General features: G+C 39.9%; 1 protein-coding gene and 1 long non-coding RNA gene across 7 annotated transcripts in view; one reads left to right on the plus strand and one right to left on the minus strand.

Moving 5' to 3' along the window:
- Positions 1 to 18,023, plus strand: part of LOC132406795 (uncharacterized) — a 72,082-nt gene extending 54,059 nt beyond the window's left edge. The window contains exon 4 of the long non-coding RNA XR_009516241.1: positions 17,918 to 18,023. This is a non-coding gene — a long non-coding RNA (uncharacterized LOC132406795). The remainder of the gene's footprint in view (positions 1 to 17,917) is intronic.
- LOC132406793 (inactive serine/threonine-protein kinase VRK3-like) overlaps positions 1 to 21,335 on the minus strand; it is a 130,405-nt gene that overhangs the window by 82,568 nt on the left and 26,502 nt on the right. For 5 of the 6 annotated variants that reach the window (XM_059992778.1, XM_059992780.1, XM_059992781.1 and 2 more), the window contains one exon: positions 2,380 to 2,462. In XM_059992778.1, the coding sequence (XP_059848761.1) occupies positions 2,380 to 2,462 (83 nt within the window). Of the gene's footprint in view, positions 1 to 2,379; positions 2,463 to 9,851; positions 20,604 to 21,335 lie in introns of those variants that run through there. The other variant, XM_059992783.1, reaches the window with a different exon arrangement.

A 21,335-nucleotide genomic window follows, 5' to 3' on the forward strand; every position in this document is an offset into this window, starting at 1 on the left:
GGACTTGTTGGCTTTCTCTACAACATATGTCACTACAGCACATACTCCTAAACCGAAGATGCTAGCCTACAAAAAACAAAAGTCTCAATGAGAGATGTCCAAATACCACTCCTCAGTATTCCTATAAATATCTATAAACTGAACTTCAGACAGAAGATAAATAGTGCAGTGCAGGCCTTCAGTGAAAACAAAGAATTGATAACTTTGCATGAGAAGTGGTCTGATGAAGGAATGTGAAAACAGTAACAATATGCAAAAGACATTTGGATCAGTACATGGATAGTAGGGGTTTAGGAGAGATCTAAGCCACATGCTACCAGTGGGACTGGCACAGTCAGCACTAGATTTGGTGGACTAATATGATCGGGACCATTTGGACAACAGGAGCTCGTCTGTCAAGACACTGTTCATTAACTACAACTTAGGGTTCAACAAAATAATTCCATCAAACTCATCATCAAGCTTCAAGACCTGAGCCTCTGAACCTCCCTCTGAGATTGGATACTCAACTTCCTCACTGACAGACCTCAGTGAGGATTGGTAATGATGCATCTTCTCCAAGGCTGCATGAGTCCTCTACCCTATTCTTTATACACACAATTGCATATTAAGCACAACTCCAATTATATTTGTAAATTCACCAATGACACTATTGTTGGATGAATCACAAGTGATGTGAATCAGCTTAACAGAGCTTCTGGTTACGTGGTGCTGGAACAAGTTTCTGCTCAGTGTCAGCAAAACTAAAGAGCCAATTGTTGACTTCAGCAAGGGGAAGTAGGGTGAACATGCGGCAGTCTACATTGGTGGTGGAGAGTCAGCAAATTCCTGGGTGTTAACAGATCAGATGTCTGTTCTGAGCTGAGCTCATAGATGCAATCTTAAGGAAAGCGCACCCTTTACTTTGTTAGGAGGTTAAAGAGCTTCAGCCTATCATTAAACACTCTACAGATATATTATTAGAAGTATCCTGTCTGAATGCATAGGACCATAGGAAGCTGCAGAGTAGTGCACTCTGCCCAAAACATCATGGACACGTCCCTCCACAACTTACAGGAGGAGGTGCCTCAAGAAGGCAACATTCAAAGGTTTCTCACTAATCACTTCATACCATCCTTTCACAACTACCTTCGAGCAAGATGACTTTCAAACCCGTAAGTCCCACACCATCAAGTTCAAGAACAGCCACTTGTCTTCAACTAGTTATTGATGCAACCAGCAAAACCCTTAACAAAACTATGAACACTGATTACTTTGCACTAAATGGATATTTTTCACTTTGTTCTTTCTTGTAAAAAACTATATATAGCTTAAATTGTGTTTTTCTTGTGAGTACTGATTACATGATGCTACATGCCTATGATGCTGCTGCAAGTGAGCTTTTCTATTACACCTCTGTATATATGTATTCAGGTATATGGCAATAAGTTTCACTTTGACCAGGCTCAGCACTGATGGGTTGGGCTGAAGGGCCTTTTTCCATACTCTACAACTCCATAAGCAGTTTCCTTTGGAGCTGCTCCACGAAAATGCTATCATTTGCTCCCACCCCCCCAAACCAGAATTATCAGGTTGTGCACATGGAAAGACTTGATCTTTGTGCAGGTTTTTAATAGTTTTGTCTACCACTGTTCAGTGTAGGATACCATAGAATCTAGGACCAAAAATGTATCAGAAACATCATTCATTCTGATGCTGTGGAACATACACAGCATATTTTTGTGCAGGCTAATTATACATAGAAACATAGAAAACCTACAATACAGGTCCTTCGGCCCACAAAGCTGTGCTGAAGACGTCCTTACCTTAGAAATTACCTAGGGTTACACATAGCTCTCTATTTTTCACAGCTCCATGTACCTATCCAGGAATGTCTTAAAAGACCCTATCGTATCCTCCTCCACCACTGTTGCTGGCAGCCCATTCCACGCACTCACCACTCTCTGCGTAAAAAACTTACCCCAACATCTCCTTTGTACCTACTTCCAAGCACCTTAAAACTGTACCCGCACATGCTAGCCATTTCAGCCCTGGGAAAAAGCCTCTGACTATCCATGTGATCAATGACCCTCATCATCTTATACACCTCTATCAGGTCACCTCTCATCCTCCGTCCTCCAAGGAGAAAAGGCCGAGTTCATTCAACCTGTTTTCATAAGGTGGGGGGCGGCACGTGATGATGTAGGCTCGAGATGTTGGGAATCCAGCTCCCTCGTAAAAAGTAATGAAATAGGGTTTAAATGAAGAAGAGTTAACAAATACCTACTAGAAACTATTTATAAGCAACTCAGGATTATTTTTAGATATGGCTCCTAAACCGAAACAGAAGAAAGCTACTACTTCAAAGACTACGCAAATCGGCCGGGAAAAAGGCCTAACCGTCTCGGCGAAGCCTCGGACTCAAGTTGGATCTCCTCTCGGCGAAGATGCAGGACAGGAAGTCGCAGCAATGTCGGCGGTCTCTAAGAAGAAACGGCAAGAACAACGCATGCGTGAAGAAACAAATATGCATGAACAGATATTAACAAAACTATAAATCCCAACTATGGCTGGAAGTGAATCGGAAGTGGAATTAGATTCTTTGGGAAACACAGATGAAGAAGAAGAGGAAAAGAAGGAGGAGATTAAAGGAGACATAACAGATATCCTGATGTATATGATGAATGAATTAAATGCTATAAGAACAAATATAAGAAGGATGCAGATTACACTCGATAATGTGGTGGAAAAACAAAAGAAGATGGATAATAAAGTTAAAGAGATGAAAGTAAAAATGGAAGAAAACACTGAAAGAATAGATGATAGAAGACAATAATCTTGCCTGGACAATAGAAAGAAAATGGATGTTGGAAAAAATAGATGCGCTTGAAAACTCTAGTAGACAAAATAATATTAAAATTGTTGGTCTTATGGAAGATACAGAGGGAGAAAATCCAATAAAATTCTTCCAAGAATGGATTCTGAAAATTTTGGAAATGGAAGAAGGAAGCCAAGTAATTGAAATTGAAAGAGCACACAGAGCTTTAAGACCAAAACCTCGACAAGATCAAAATCCAAGATCAAGAGTACCAAGATAAAGAAATGATCTTGAAGGCAGCTACTCAAGGTGCTAAAAAGAGAAATAGGCCATTGATGATAGAAGGGAAAAGAGTTTTTTTTAATCCAGACATAAGTTATGATCTTCTGAGGAGGCGGAAGGAATTTAATCCAGTGAAAAAATCTTTATGGGAAAAGGGCTATAAATTTTAATTGAGCTACCCAACAAAATTGATAATTTTCCTGGATAACGAAGAAAGAAGATTTTTCGTTGACTACCGGGAAAGCGGAGAAATTTGTACAAGAACTACCTGATATCCACGAGGAGGAGTACAAGATTATAGAAATGAAGTGGACTAATGATGAAGACTGAAATAAGGTTGGACTTGACGGACATTTATAAGGAAAAAAATAGTTGAGGAGTATTAATTGGGAGTAGAGACATTAATTATTTTCTTTCTTTTTTTTTGCGGGGGAGCTGGAGGAGTTCCTGATCGATGGCTGCGAATTCCACGTGTACAATCATGGCGATTGCCATGACCCGTAAAATGGGGGGGGGGGGGTAATGTTGTGTTTCTTTTTATTCGCAACATTAGTTGGGGGGTATTTTGTTTTTTTTTTCTTATATATTAGTTACCTTTCTACTATTTTTCTTCTTTTTTGCCTAGACACACACGGAGAATTTTAAAGAGTTCCCAAGGTATTATGAATGATTAATTTACTTAATTTTTTAAGTTTTAATGTTAATGGACTTAATGGACCTGTGAAAAGAAAAAGAGTTTTAACATATATTAAGAAAATGAAAGGAGATATAGCTTTTCTACAAGAAACACATTTAACAGAAACAGAACATTAAGAAATTAAAGAGAGATTGGGTTGGAAATGTCATTGCAGCTTCATTTAATTCAAAATCGAGAGGAGTTGCAATTTTGGTTAATAAAACATTACCAATTAAAATACAAAATGTAGTAATTGATTCTGTGGGGAGATATGTGATTATACATTGTCAAATTTTTTCAGAATTATGGACTCTTATGAACATTTATACACAAAATGAAAATGATGCAAAATTCATACAAGAAGTTTTTTTGAACTTGGCTGATGCACATGATAAAATATTAATAGATGGAGACTTTAATTTTTGTTTAGATCCAGTTTTGGATAGGTCAACTAAAGCTGCTACAAAATCAAAAGTAATAAAACTAACTTTATCATTAATGAAAGATTTAAACCTGATTGATATATGGAGAAAGATTAATCCAAGAGAAAGAGATTATTCATTTTATTCAAATAGACATAAAACTTACTCAAGGATTGATTTTTTTTTATTATCAAAAAGTATTCAGGATAGAGTGAAAAGTGTGGAATATAAAGCAAGAATACTGTCAGATCATTCCCCCTTGATAATGACAATGATAATGATGGATAAGGAGGAATCGATCTATAGATGGAGATTTAATTCAATTTTATTAAAATGTCAAGATTTTTGTGATTTTATGAAAAAACAGATTCAATTTTTTTTGAATACAAATTTACATTCAGTTGAGGATAAAATTGTATTATGGGAAGGAATGAAAGCATATTTAAGGGATCAGATTATAAGTTATACATCTAAAATTAAGAAGGAATACATGGCAGAAATAGATCAATTGGAAAAAGATATCATAAAATTAGAAAAAGAATCTCAAAGATATATGACAAGAAAAACGAAGACAACTTGTTAATAAAAAATTACATTATAATACACTGCAGACATATTGTACAGAAAAAGTAATTATGAGAACTAAACAGAAATATTATGAATTAGGTGAAAGATCACATAAGATTCTTGCTTGGCAGCTGAAAACAGAACAGGCTTCTAAAACAATAAATGCACAGAACAAGTGTAAATAAGGTTACTTATAAACCTTTAGAAATTAATGAAACTTTAAAAAATTTTTATACTGAACTATACCAATCAGAATCACAAAATAAGATTGCTGAGATAGATAAATTTTTATCACAAATAACCCTTCCAAAATTAACTTTGGAAGAACAGAAAGGATTAGATATGCCCTTTACATTAAAAGTGGTTGAAGAAGCTTTAGGATCACTTCAGAGTAATAAATCCCCAGGAGAAGATGGTTTTCCTCCTGAATTTTATAAAAAATTTAAAGATTTATTAATTCCTCCTTTTATGGAATTAATATATCAAGTGGAAAGAATGCATAAACTCCCACAATCTTTTTTAACAGTGATCATAACTGTATTGCCAAAAAAAGATAGAGATCCTTTAAAACCAACATCATATAGGCCTATTTTTGTGAATACAGATTATAAAATAATAGCAAAAAATTTATCCAATAGAATATCTAAATATTTACCAATATTAATACATATGGATCAAACAGGTTTTATTAAAAACAATCAATGGATAATATAACCCGGTTACTTAGTATAATTCATTTGGCACAAAAAAGGGAAGAAATGAGTGAGGCAGTTGCTTTGGATGCAGAAAAAGCATATGATAGATTGGAATGGGATTTTTATATTTAAGGTATTGGAAAAATATGAGTCAGGAAAATCTTTTATACTATGGATTAAAACCTTAAATACTAATCCTCAAGCTAAAGTAGTTACAAATGGTCAGATTTCAACACCATTTTGCTTAATGAGGTCAACTAGACAAGGCTGCCCATTATCACCTGCTTTATTTGTATTGGCAATAGAACCATTAGCTGGATTAATGAGAACAGATTCAGACATTGGGGGCTTTCGAGTTAATCAAGAAGAATATAAGATTAATTTATTTGCTGATGATGTTTTGATTTATTTAACAAACCCATTGCAATCTTTGCAAAGATTATCTTTTAGATTGGAAGAATATGGGTAAGTATCAGGGTATAAAGTAAATTGGGATAAAAGTGAAATTTTACCCCTTACCAAAGGAAATTATAATCAATGTTGATTAGTAACTCAATTTCGATGGTCAATAAATGGAATAAAATATTTAGGTATTAGTGTTGATAATAAAGTAAAAAATTTATATAAACAAAATTATTTGCCATTATTTAAAAAAGTAAAAGAGGATCTTGATAAATGGATGATGTAACCAATAACATTAATAGGTAGAGTTAATGCTGTAAAAATGAATATATTTCCTAGATTGCAATATTTATTCCAAACTTTACCAATACAATTGCCTCAGAAGTTTTTTCAAGAACTGAATAAATATGTAAGGAAATTTCTTTGGAAAGGAAAGATGTCAAGAATATCATTGGAAAAATTGACATGTAAATTTGATTTAGGAGGGTTCCAACTTCCAAATTTTAAGAATTATTATAAAGCAAATCAACTTAGATTTATTGCGTCTTTTTTTTGATGAAGAAAAACCGGCATGGATTAGAATAGAATTAGATAAGATAGGAGGAAACATACCAGAAGATTTTATATATAAATGGGAATCCAAATGGATACGGGAAAAAAAAGAATCTGATATATTAAGACACTTGATTGATTTATGAAATAAGGTAAATATGGACGATGAGATAAAGAAATCTTTATTAGCAAAAAGAACTTTAATTCAAAATAGGCTTATTCCTTTTACAATGGATAATAAACTTTTACATAATTGGTTCCAAAAGGGGATTAAATATATAGGTGATTGTTTTGAAGGAGGTATATTGATGTCGTTTGATCAATTAAAAAATAAATATAAAGTATCAAACAACACTCTCTTCTGTTATTTTCAATTAAAGGCTTATTTACGAGAAAAGCTGGGTCAAACAATGTTGATGCCAAAACCAAGTGAAATAGAAATATTAATTCAAAAAGGAAAAATTAAAACTTTACATCTTGTATGTACAATTTGATTCAAAAACAGACAATTAAATCAGGAATTCATAAATCAAGACAAAAATGGGAATCAGATTTGAATATTAAAATTGATGGAAAAAGCTGGTCAAGATTATGTTCTGATAGTATGATAAATACAATAAATGTTTGACTTAGATTAGTACAATATAATTTTTTACATCAACTATACATAACACCACAGAAAATAAATAGATTAAATTCAAATATCTCTGACCAATGTTTTCGATGTAATCAAGGAATTGGTACTTTTTTACATTCTACTTGGTCTTGTTTTGAAATTCAATCATTTTGAATAAATCTAAGACTTTTATTGGAACAAATTACTGGAGTACAACTCCCACATAGTACAATATTATTTTTATTAGGAGACATTGAAGGGACAATACCGAAACTTAAATTGAATAAGTATCAGAAAAAATTTATAAAAATTGCATTGGCAGTAGCCAAAACAGTTATCACAGTTACTTGGAAATCTGATTTGTATTTAACTATGGATCGTTGGAATAATGAAATAGATAGTTGTATTCCATTTGAAAAAATTACATACAATCTAAGAAATGAATATGATATATTTTTGAAAATTTGGCTCCCATACCTACAAAAGATAGGATTAAATACATAGGTCCTTTGAAGATAATTATAAAGTAATTGGGGAAAGTAAAAATAAATATTAAAATTATTTTGAACTGCATGGAGCATGTGTGGATCCTCCAATATCCAGGCAATCTTTCTCTTCTTTCTTTTTTTTTCTTTCCTTAGACATGGGTTAAGGAGAGGGGAGAGGGCTAATATTTTTTTCTTTCTTACTATTTTATAATTACATTTATTCTTTGTATTTTTCTAAAAAATTAATAAATAAAAAAAATTTAAAAAACCTATTTTCATAAGGCATGCCCCCCAATCCAGGCAACATCCTTATAAATTTCCTCTGCACCCTTTCTATTGGCTTCCACATCCTTCCTGTAGTGAGGCGACCAGGAATGAGCACAGTACTCCAAGTGGGGTCTGACCAGGATCCTATGTAGCTGCAACATTACCTCTCGGCTCCTAAACTCAATCCCACAATTGAAGGCCAAAGCACTGTATGCCTTCTTAACCACAAAGTCAACCTGTGCAGCAGCTTTAAATGTTCTATCGACTCGGACCCCAAGATCCCTCTGATCCTCCACACTGCCAAGAGTCTTACCATTAACACTATATTCTGCCATCATATTTGACTTACCAAAATGAACCACCTCACACTTATCTGGGTTGAATTTCATCTTCCACTTCTCAGCCCATTTTTGCATCCTATCAATGCCCTACTGTAACCTCTGACAACCCTCCACACTATCCACAACACCCCAACATTTGTGTCATCAGCAAATTTACTAATCCATCCCTCCACTTCCTCATCCAGGTCATTTATAAAAATCACGAAGAATAGCGGTCCCAGATCAGATCCCTGAGGCACACCACTGGTCACCAACCTCCATGCAGAGTATGACCCATCTACAACCACTCTTTGCCTTCTGTGGGCAAGCCAGTTCTGGATCCACAAAGCAATGTTCCCTTGGATCCCATGCCTCCTTACTTTCTCAATAAGCCTTGCATGGAGTGCCTTATCAAACGCCTTACTGAAATCCATATACACTACATCTACTGCTCTACCTCTATTAATGTGTTCAGTCACATCCTCAAAAAATTCAGCAGACTCGTAAGGCACGACCTGCCTTTCACAAAGCCATGCAGACTATTCCTAATCATGTTATGGCTCTCCAAATGTTCATAAATCCTGCCTCTCAGGATCTTCTCCATCAACTTATCAACCACTGAAGACTCACTGGTCTATAATTTCTTGAGCTATCTCTACTCCCTTTCTTGAATAAAGGAACAACATCCACAACCCTCCAGAACCTCTCCCGTCCCCATTGATGATGCCAAGATCATCACCAGAGGCTCAGCAATTTCTTCTCTTGCCTCTGCAGTAGTGTGGGGTACATCTCATCCGGTCCCAGTGACTTATCCAACTTGATGCTTTCCAAAAGCTCCAGCACATCCTCTTTTTAAATATCTATATGCTCAGGCTTTTCAGTATGTTGTATGTCATCCCTACAATCACCAAGATTCTTTTCCATAGTGAATATTGAAGCAAATTACTCATTAAGTACCTCTGCTACCTCCTCCTGTTCCATACATACTTTTCCACTGTCACACATGAATGCTCCTATCTTATCCTCTTGCTCTTGACATACTTGTAGAATGTCTTGGGGCTTTTCTTAATCCTGTCCGCTAAGGCATTCTCATGGCCCCTTCTGGCTCTCTGAATTTATTTCTTAAGCTCCTTCCTGCTAGCCTTATAATCTTCTAGATCTCTATCATTACCTAGTTTCTTGAAACTTTTGTAAGCTTTTCTTTTCTTGACTAGATTTACAACAGTCTTTGTACACCATGGTTCCTTTCTCTCATTGGAATGTACCTATGCAGAACTTCAAATATCCCATGAATATTTGCCACATGTCCCTGAGAACATCTGTTCCCAATTTATGCTTCCAAGTTCCTGCCTAATAGCCTAGTATTTCCCCTTACTCTAATTAAATGCTTTCCCAACTTGTCTGTTCCTATCCCTCTCCAATGCTATGGTAAAGGAGATAGAATTGTGATCACTATCTCCAAAATGCTCTCCCACTGAGACCTCACACCTGACCAGGTTCATTTCCCAATACCAAATCAAATACATCCTCTCCTCTTGTATTGTGTCAAGAAACCTTCCTGAACACACCTATCTAAACCTATGCTCTAGGGACATGCCAATCCATATTTGGGAAATTAAAATCTCCCACTACAACAACCCTGTTATTATACACCTTTCCAGAATTTGTTTCCCTATGTGTTTCTTGATGTCTGTGTTACTATTGTTACGTACCCCGTAACTGGGTCACTTACCAGCAAAGATAGATAGGTCTGTTGAAGTCTGATGGTACTATTTTTAACAGTATTTATTGATAAAAATACACAAAATAATATCAATGCAAACATACAGATAATACACGTTGTCAATACTAAATCTAAAAGCACAGGTATAATAATAATCAATAAGAAATAGCTCTATCGTTGTCTAGGGGATAATGATTGTCCGATGGAAATATAAAAGTCACTGTTAGTTCGTTCAAGCTGCAGCTTTCTGGTTTGAGAGAAAGACGGGTTAAAACTTGCCCAGTCCTTTTATGATGTCAACCCTTCGAGAGTCGTTGGGAGTTGGTTTCCCCGTTGTTAGCTAAAAGCCGTTCTTCCATGGTAAAGGATACCGGTTCCGGGGCAAATGGAACCGAACGCATGTGGCCTCCCCCATCAGCTTCCGCTATTACGGGATCGCTAGCATTTCTTCTGGTGCGTCTGAGGGGCTGTTCCCACAGACCCTCTTTTATCCTGACTCACAGGGTCTCAGATGTCAATCAGGTTGAGATGATGCAATCTCTCCACCAACCTCCCCCTCAGTTCATTGCCTGGGGCTTCAATGCATCGTACAGGATGCAATACACAAGTCCGTCTCCAAGAGACAATAGCCGGTATCAATGGGTCCGCCTTCTCAGAGGCCAGGTCACATTCTCATTTCCTGGGTCTCCTGAACGGACTCAATAGTGATCTTGCGATTCTCACAAAGGAGGGGGCTACCCCGCACCCTTCGGCCCCTCAGAGCTGTGGTACATTCATAACATCCCCTTTCTTCAAAGCGTTTTCACCAGCGGTGAAAACGAAGCAGTACAGAATCTTACAGGATTTCAGAATCTAACACAACACAAAAGCTTTTCCTTTTCACTACAGAGTAATACAGTTATACATTCAATTCAGCATCTAAACAGTTAACGATTAGAGTCACTTCCTTTAACATCTTGTACCTTACTAAAGTCTTGTAGCATCAGACTTCAATTTAATAACCACCTATTTTTATTTCTTTTCTTCAGCAAACAAAAACTAAAGGGTTGTGATCTTAGCTTGCATGTATACTACAAAAGTTCATGCAAATACTAATCTTTCTGTTGCCCTCAAACTCAATAGGCAGGCCACCATGGGGTTGCCCTTATTATTCGCATGCTTTGTCGAAATCCCGTAAAACCGGCTTTTGCTATTTAAAAATGGCGTCCCCATTAACCCTCGCCTCTTTTCCGGTTAGTTCCCACATGGGGAGCTTGGGTACCCTGGCGAAATAGGCTTTCGCCCACTTCTTTCATAGGAGTTATTTTATCAACACTGTGTTCCAAACTTAGACCATCTTCTGAATTTCCACCCAATTCTTTAATTTTATGCAAGTTGCTAGCTTTCTCTTCGGGACCCTTCAGGCTATTAGCTTTCAGTTCGAACTCTTTGTTCAAGCAGCATTTCAAATTCTGCCTTTTCACACCACACTCTGGACTAACAATAGCATGGGGGGACCCGTCATCTTCCAACCCAACCTGTAGATGATCCGCAGGCTTTAAATTTTCTTCATTCGATTTGGGAACTACATATTTCCTGTTTCCTTCAATAATAATATTCATCTCCCCACTTTTTATCTCCGTATTAACTTTTAACACACCTTCGAGCACAAACACCTGGGAACTCTCACTTCCCACTATTACCAAGGTTAACCCTTCCTTCGCTGAACCAAGTCTATCTGACCCACAAGGATGGCCTTCCTTTTCAACTGAATCAAATACCTCAGACTTTTTCTGAGTTCCATTACTAGGTTCAGTACCACATGCATCCACATCTTGGATACACTCCAACGGGACATTTGCCTCTTCCAGGTTTTCAATACCTGTACCCGGTCCAAGCTCTAAATTCACCTGATCCTCCCAGCTACTCTCTGGGCAACTCCCTTCTGGAGTAAACTCAACCCTGTGGGCTGAAACAACCTCATCTGCCAAACCAGCAGACTTCTTCAAGGTAAGGGCACCCTTTTCAGCTAAGGTTGCCCTCATTTCATTATTGGGAACACCTTTACAAGTTTCAACTTCTTCAAACAGTTCTGCCAAACCAGACAGATCATCCATGTCCAACTCTGGACCTTTTAACAGCTCTATCTGCTCAGCTTTATTTTCGGCCTCTAGAACTTTTCTCCTCGCTAAGGGCAAGTCTGCCTCCTCTCCCTTACTCTCTTTCACTTTACTACTCTTCATTTTACCACCCTCTAAACCCTCGTGGTACAGGGTCAGTAAAAACATCTCGGCCAAATTGAAACTGGCCGGATTTAAACTGCTCCCTTTCTAAGCTGCCTTTCTCGACATGCTGCGAGTGATCGCGCATGCGGGATAGATCTTGGAATCTAGGGGTGGGGCCGCAACACTCACCTGCCGGCTTGTCAGCGTCATTGCTGACCAAACCTTACCACCTGCTAAATCGTTACCAAGAAGGACGTCCGCGTCAGTTCTCGGGAATTCTGATCGCACCCCTATTTCAACTGGTCCAGAGACTAGCTCACAATTCATAATGACCCTATGCAAGGGCACCATTTCCATCCCTTTGCCTATTCCTTTCACGGCTACCATCCCCGTCTTGCGACCAAAATCTAGTACCTTACTGCTGATCAACGATAGCTCAGCCCCCGTGTCTCTCCAGATCCGTACTGGAACTGGTGTGTCTCCCTCCCTCACAGACATGGTTCCGTTTGACATACAAGTCTCAGACCCTTCTCGTACTCTGTCTACCCGGGGCTCTCTTGTTGATTTACTGATTACCATGGCACATACGATAGGGACTGCTGCTTTCCCTTTTCCTGTCTCTTTCCTTGGAGCAAAGCACCTAGATACAATATGCCCCCACTTTCCACAATTAAAACAGGTCAAGCCAGGAAATCTCTGGCCGTCTGGCCTTTCCCCCTCACCCTTACCACTAGTTCCCGGCGGGACCTCTGCCTCAGCCGGCGGGCTTTCTCGATCGTTCCCACGGTCTCTCTGGAACTTTTATTCGAGGAGAACTTTGTCTTGTGGGTTAGGGCATATTCATCTGCGAACCTAGCAAATTCAGAGATGGACTTATTCGGCTTCTCATTCAAATACATCCGGATATCCTCCAAAATACAACCTTTAAATTCCTCAGTCAGAATTAACTCCCTGACACACCAATAATCCTCTTCCACTATCTCTGCTGTGCACCAACGGTCCAAGAGCACACCCTTCTCATAGGCAAACTTGCTATACGTCTGATTCCACCCTTTCTTTAAAGTTCTGAACTTTTGTCTATACGCCTCAGGTACTAACTCACAACTCCGGAGAAGTCCGCCTTTACTTTGTCATAACTCTCCTCCTCTTCCTCCTCCATGGACAACGCTGTATATGCCCGCTGTGCACTTTGTAACAGCGCCACCCACTGATCCCTGGGCCACTTCTGATTCACTGCCACCTTTTCAAAAAGCAAGAAATAACTATCAACATCTGTCTCCTCGAATGGAGGTACTAACCTCAACTCCCGACTAACATTAAACCGCTCCTCTCGGTCTGACCCTTGATCTCTTCGCCCTTGCCTTAACTTCTCCATCTCCAAGTCATGTTTCCTTTGTTTCTCTGCCTCCACATACTCTCTCTCCTTCTCTTTCTCAGCTGCTTTAACTGAATTTCATGCTCTCTGTTTCTCAGCTCCTTCCTGCTCCCGTTTCACCTCTAACTCCTTTAGCTGGAGCGCATGCTCCCTCTCTCTCTTGGCTCTTTCATTCTCCTTCTCAGCTGCTTTACCTTAATTGTATGTTCCAACCTTAATTTCTCCAACTCTATCTGAGCCGTCCCACTAGCTGGTACCTTTTCAGGGATATTTTCCAATACCTCAGCTGCAAACCCATTCTTTCCAACATAATACTGAGTTATTGCCCTTCGCACCTCCTGCTTTTTCATTGACAACCTCACCTCTGCGAGGTTTAACCCCTTCGCCAAATTTATCAAGTCTGATTTGGTGGCCGCCTCTAGCGCCTCCAGAGTCGGGTTTTCTATAAATTCACCCACGTCCATCTTTGCTGGTTTCTCGTTTGGCTACCCGCGTAACCAGATCCAAGTTTGGACTTACAAGCCCGATTCACTGGCCCTCCAATTTGGTATCAAATCCTGGACGAGCCCCCAAGTTGTTACGTACCCCGTAACTGGGTCACTTACCAGCAAAGATAGAGAGGTCCGTTGAAGTCTGATAGTACTATTTTTAACAGTATTTATTGATAAAAATACACAAAATAATATCAATACAAACATACAGATAATATACGTCATCAATACTAAATCTAAAAGCGCGGGTATAATAATAATCAATAAGAAATAGCTCTATCGTTGTCTAGGGGATAATGATTGTCCGATGGAAATATAAAAGTCACTGTTAGTTCGTTCAAGCTGCAGCTTTCTGGTTTGAGCGAACTACGGGTTAAAACTTGCCCAGTCCTTTTATGATGTCAATCCTTCAAGAGTCGTTGGGAGTTGGTTTCCCCGTTGTTAGCTAAATGCCATTCTTCCGTGGTAAAGGACACCAGTTCCGGGGCAAATGGAACCGAACGCACGTGGCCTCCCCCACCCGCTTCCGCTATTACGGGATCGCTAGTGTTTCTTCTGGTGCGTCTGAGGGGCTGTTCCCACAGACCCTCTTTTATCCTGACTCACAGGGTCTCAGATGTCAATCAGGTTGAGATGATACAATCTCTCCACCAACCTTCCCCTCAGTTCATTGCCTGGGGCTTCAATGCATCATACAGGATGCAATACACAAGTCCGTCTCCAAGAGACAATAGCTGGTATCAATGGGTCTGCCTTCTTGGAGGCCAGGTCACATTCCAATCTTTGTGAATTCTGCATGTCTTTCTCTCATTTCCTGAGTCTCCTGAACAGACTCAATAGTGATCTTGCGATTCTCACAAAGGAGGGGGCTACTCCGCACCCTTCGGCCCCTCAGAGCTGTGGTACATTCATAACACTATTGGCAGGTCTTTAAAAGAATACCTCGTAGAGTTACTGATCCCTTCCTGTTGCTAACTTCCACACACAGAGACTCTGTAGACCAGGGGTGTCAAACTCATTTTAGGTTACGGGCCGGATTGAGAAAAATGCAACTTCATGCGGGCCGGATCAGTTGTGCGCGTGCTCCCACAGCTTTCGTTGCCTTCATTTTTTCAACCTGCTCTCATGTGTCTCAGTCTCTGCTATATCTAAAATTGTTTCACTTTACGAATTTCATTTTTTATGAAGCAGATTGCCTAGCAAGCATTCTTTTTATGATTGGTATTAACTTACAGATGTAGATTACGAGAAAGTAGGCAACGAGAAAGAAACGATGCTATTTCGGCTAAGATTGTTTTGGGAGCCATACCTTTTCCATTAATAAACCGTTTGAAATCAAGCATTAGCAAACACAAATGTAGACCTAACGCAGGGGTGTCAAACTCAAATACACAGTGGGCCAAAATTAAAAAATCGGTACAAGTCGAGGGCCGGACTGGTTCAGCGGTTATTGCAAAACTTATTGAAATGAATTTATTACACATATTAACCTGGAACTAACAAAGCTTAGGTTATTGCCTACAAAAACAACATTGAACATTAAATAAATAAAAAATCAGTTGCATTTATTTCTTATGGCTTTATCTGCAGCTTTTCCGGAGTGATTTCTAATGAAAACATTTTTCCACAGGCCAACACTCTGTGATTCACACTAGTCTAAGCCAGATACTTGGCATCTCATCTTGGATGCAAGTTCATCAATGTTTGGAGTCAGGCTCTGAGCTGAGGAAATCCTCAGAATTGAGTGAAGGTGTTCATCAGAAAGACGACTCCTGTGTGATGTTTTGTTTATCTTCATCAAAGAGAACAGTTGTTCACACAGATATGTGCTGCCATAGAGAGCATTTGAGCAGCTTGGGTACGCAGCTGGGACATTGTGTCGGGAATGAAACATAGAAACTGTGCAGCGCCCGCCGAGTCATACTTTGCCTTGAGTGTGTCACTACATTGGAGTTCAATCAGCTCCATTTGTATGTTGGTTGGTGTGCTTTCCACGTCAGCTGCAAATGGTTTACTGAGCAGTTCAAACCTGCTTTTTTGGGCTTCAAAGTTGGCAAATCGCTGTGTGAAGTCGGCACCAAGTATGCTAAGTTTTTCAGCAAACTTTGCACATGGGAACACTGCGGTAGAAACCTGCTCTTTCAGTTTGGCAACACGGAAAACGGCTCAAGTTTTCTTGCTGCATCTGCGTCTCCCACAGGCGCAGCTTGGTTTTAAAAGCCCTCACTGCAGCATCACTGGATCACACGACCCCGCCCCTGAAGCTGCAGGTTGAGAGCATTGAGATGGCTCGTGATGTCACACAGAAACGCCATTTCACAAAGCAACTTTTTATCCCGGAGCTCTGTTGTGTCTTTCCCTTTGCTTTCCATGACCTGACAGATCTCCTCACGCAACTTGAAACACCTTTTCAGCACTTTTCCTTGGCTTAACCATCGCACCTCTGTGTGATAGGGCAAATCATTATATTCTGAACCCAACTCCTCCAGAAACGACTTGAACTCGCGGTGATTTAAACCTTTGGCTCTTATGAAGTTAACTGCTCGTGTTATGGTGCTCATTATATGTTCCATTTTCAAGGCTTTGCCACACAACGATTCCTGGTGTATGATGCAGTGATAAGCTGTCAGCTCACCTGCGCCGTTTTCCTCCCGCATCTTCTCCCGAATCCTGCCCACCAATCCACTCTTTTGACCGCACATCGTGGGCTTCTGTTTCTTGTCCAGATGCTTGTATTTGTCGTGGTGTTTCGTTTCATAGTGTCATCTTACGTTATATTCTTTAATTACAGCCACACCGTCTCCGCACACAAGACAAACAGGTTTGCCCTTTATATCTGCGAACATATACTCTGCCTCCCACCTGCCTTGAAAACCCCTGTTTTCAAAGTCCACCTTTCGTTCAGCCATTTTTGGGGTGAGGAATAGCTGAAAGTTGACCACGTGACTAGCGCCATAAGGATGCTGATGAGAGAGTAAGGCAAGCGCGAGCAATGCACTGGCAGTGCATTGTGGGATTTGTAGTATTAGTGGTGCATGCAATATACCGGCGGGACAGCTCTAATAGAGAAAAAATTTATTCATTAATGATATTCAGGAAATAAGCCAGGGAAACCGAATAAACACTAAAAACCCTGAAAACCTGGTACCAGAATAAACTCAGCATTAGCCATATCATACGCCATAGGCGCTTCGATTACTGGGGCCAGCTTTAATAGTAATTAGTTATTATCTCGCGGGCCAAAGATAATTCCACCGCGGGCCTTGAGTTTAACATATATGCTGTAGACAATTCCTCCATGGCTTCCTCCTTTTCTGCAGCTGTGACACTATCTCTGATCAACAGTGCCACACCCCCACCTCTTGTCTCCCTCCCTGTCCTTTCTGAAACATCTAAAGCCTAGCACTCCAAGTAACCATTCCTGCCCCTGGACGGTCCAAGTCTCTGTAATGGCCACATCATCATAGCTCCAAGTATTGATCCACACTTTAAGCTCATCCGCTTTGTTCATAATACTCCTTGTATTAGAATAGACACACCTCAAACCATCGGTCAGAGCACATTCGCTCTCGCACTGTCTCCAAGCTTTCTTTATTTGTGACCCAACCACCTCTTCCTCTGTCTCTTCAGTTCGGTTCCCACCCCCCAGCAATTCTAGTTTAAGCTATAATAGTTTCTAGTTTATATAGCTTCAGCAAACCTCCCTGCCAGGATGTTGGTCCTCTGGGATTCAAGTGCAACCTGTCCTTCTTGTACAGGTCACTGCTGCCCCAAAAGAGGTCCCACTAATCGAGAAATCTGAATCCCTGCCTCCTGCTCCAATCCCTCTAGCCACACATTTATCCTCCACTTCACTCTATTCATATATTCACTGTCACGTGGCACAGGCAGTAATCCCGAAATTACTACCTTTGAGGTCCTGCTTCTCACTTCCTTCCTAACTCCCTGTAGTCTGTTTTCAGGATCTCCTCCCTTTTCCTACTTGTGTCATTGATACCAATATGTACCACGACTTCTAGCTGTTCTCTTTTCCACTTCAGGATATCGTGGACATGATCAGAAAGATCCCAGACCCTGGCAACTTGGAGGAAAACTACCATCCATGTTTCTTTCCTGTGTTACGAATGATGAGCAACTCTGATGGGCAGAAGGGTACAGAATCGCAAATCGCTACTATTCCGATGCTGTTATCAAGGGAGATGAGAGAGACACAGGATAACAGTAAAGGCAGTTGTTATTGACAAAGCTCATGAAAAATTAACGAGAGAGAGGCCCGCAGGTTGGAATGTCTCCTATTGACAAAAAGAGAGATTACTGCTATTGTCTTTTGGAGAAGGTTTGTGTACGAGGTACTGTTCTATTCATTGAAACCCCTCAGGGGGCAACCAGTGTGGACTGGTTTGGGTTGCATCATCTCAACCTGATTGACACCTGAGACCCCGTGAGTGGGGATAAAAGTAAGGTCTGGGAAACATCCCTCAGACGCACCAGGAGAGATGCTACGAGACCGGTGGGGCTTGTGTGTGTGTGTCCACCCTTGCCTGGGTGACAAGTCCGCCACGGAAGAACGGTCTAGCTAAAGGACGGAGGGGTCATTCGTGAATGGCCATAACAACAACGCATTGACTGATTAAGATCGTAAAGGAAAGTCAGCAAGTCAATAGCTGTTACTCTCTCGCTCTCTCTCTCTCCAACAACTGCAACACAGCGACCAACAACTACCGCAGCCTGCATGAACTGAACTGAACTGAACTTTATATTTCCATTGGACAATTCATTATCCCCTAGACAACGATAGAGCTTATTTCTTATTATTATTATACCCGCACTTTTAGGTTTAGTATTGATGACGTATATTATCTGTATATTTGCATTGATATTATTTTTGTGTATTTTTACAAATAAATACTGTTAAAAATAGTATCACCAGACTCCAACGGATACTCCTATCTTTGCTGGTAAGATACCTAGTTACGGGGTTCGTAACACCTGCATCCACAGAATCGCCTGTCTGACCCCCTAACTATAGAGTCCCCATCACTACTGCCATCCTCTTCCTTTCCCTACCCTTCTGAGCCACAGGGCCAGACTCTGTTCCAGAGACGCGGTCACAGTTGCTTCCCCCAGGTAGGCCGTCCCCCCCAAACAGGAGTACTTATTGTTATGGGGACATCCACAGGGGTACTCTCTAGCATCTGCTTTTTGCCCTTCCCTCTCCTGACTGTTACCCACTTACCTATCTCCCAAGGCCCCAGTGTGATTACCTGCCTATAGCTTCTATCACCTCCTCACTCTCCCTGACCAGACGAAGGTCATTGAGCTGCATCTCCAGTTCCCTAATGTGGTCCTTAAGGAGCTGCAGCTTGACGCACCTGGTGCAGATGTGACTGGGAGGCTGGGAGTCTCCGGGATTTCACACATCCGACACAGAACACAGGCCTCACACACATACTTCCTGTCTGTATTCTACACAGGCAACCTCCCTCGCCTTGACCCATTATCACCAAAGCCCTCCTTCTCTGTTTCCCTCTACTCAGTTGCCCACTCAATAAAGCTGTCTCCTTTTAAACTCTTCTCGCTGTTCTAACTGGCTGATGTCTAAATGACTGCTTGTGCAGTCGTGCCTTGATCAAACCACTGAAGAAATAACCGTCATTTAAGCTCTTCTCGCTGTTCTAACTGAATATCCTGAAACTTTTTTTTCCTGTTTTAAGCAGGAAGGGTCCTGGCCCGAAACGTCGACTATACTCATTTCCCTTGATGCTGTCTGGCCTGCTGAGTTCCTCCAGTGTTTTTGTGTGTGTTGCTCAGATTTCCAGCATATGCATATTTTCTCATCAGTTTTTTTGTTTGTTGACTTTCAAGTTTTTATCTTTTGTAGTTTGCTTTCAGAGTGACAGATATTCAACAACATTTGAAGTTCTCTCAACATTTTCGTGGACAGGCTTATTCTGTCCATACTACACAATGGAAAACCCTGAAGCAATGAGGATCAGATAGTTTTTGCAAAGGAGTTTGACAAATTATAACTGCAACTTTCCTGGGCAGACCTGGGTAGTTCACTGATGCACTAAATTCTAGGTCTCTAAAGTCACCTCTCCTTCCAGAACATGCTTAATCTATTCCATACTTGCAACATATTCTGCTTATATTTCAGATTGTTAATGTCTGCTGACTTTTGCATTTAAAAAAAAACATGAGAACAATTTAAAAAATATCTCATTTTGTTATCCATCTGACAGATGGGCCAGTGCCCATCTTAAAGCACATTCCACCAAAAATACAGTAGCTTTAATTTAACTGAGTGCATATAGAAAATCTGCTGCAGAAGCAAGTTTATTTTATTGATTACTTTTCAAAGAGTTTATTTTTGGACAAGTAGATTACAGACAATAGCCAATGATGACATTGGTGCAATGATCCAGCTGGAGAATAACACATTACAGGTGAGAAACAACATTAAAAATGCAGCTACAAAAATCCCTTCACAAAAGTATCTTTCAATTTTATTTAAAAACACTAAATGTAAATATAGAAATTTGAAAAATCACAGAGGCACACATTGACCCAAGTTCATGAAAAACTTGTGGAATAACTCTGGCCAAAAAGCTATAAAAAGCATGATTTAAAAACTAACTGGCGCCATGCATCTTGTAAGGCATATGTTTTGACAATTATCTCAACATAATAAGTTGGCTTCACAGTTGACTAGTGAAATTTTCAAATCTGTGGAAGGGAATATAAATATTATTATTGTACATCACAGTAGGCCATACTTCCACAAATATCTTTAATTGACAGGAATACACCTATTAGTTCCACTAGGTTGTTCCATCATTCAATGAACTTGTACTGTAGGTGACCTATAAACCTCATTTTCATTAAGTTTTGCCTCAATGCCCACTGTTAACATTAATCTACTCTTAGACAAATAATGATTGTTTGCTGAGAAGTCAGATTTGGTTCCTAACTTCAATCCCATACATTTTCAGTACATCCTCCACTGCACTTCCCCCACTCTCTCCAGGCCTTGAATCACCAAACAGGAGAAATTGTTTTACTACAAACCCTATTATTTCCCCTCAATATTTAAACAAACTCAAACAAATTACATTCTCCAAAATTTATCAAAAATACCATTTCCAATGCCTGACTATAATCAGATATATTCCCTTTGCTTTATCAATTTTTTGCTCAAACTCTCTGCAACCAAAGCCCTTCATTTTCCACAGAAGCTGCCTGGCTAGCATGTCAGTACATTTTCTGTTTTTGTTTCAAGAATTATGACATGGTTGCGTAGTCTTTAATGTGGTTTGGATGAGCAGACAGCAAGCTCACAACATGTAGAGATATGGGAGATAATTTCTCAATGTTTCTCCTCTGGTCAGGTAATTGGGCTTAGAGTTGGCTTTCTCTTAGGCTACATCCACACTAGACTGGATAATTTTGAAAATGCCG

The sequence above is a fragment of the Hypanus sabinus genome, chromosome 17 (assembly GCF_030144855.1).
Source record: "Hypanus sabinus isolate sHypSab1 chromosome 17, sHypSab1.hap1, whole genome shotgun sequence".
NCBI classification, from domain to species: domain Eukaryota; kingdom Metazoa; phylum Chordata; class Chondrichthyes; order Myliobatiformes; family Dasyatidae; genus Hypanus; species Hypanus sabinus.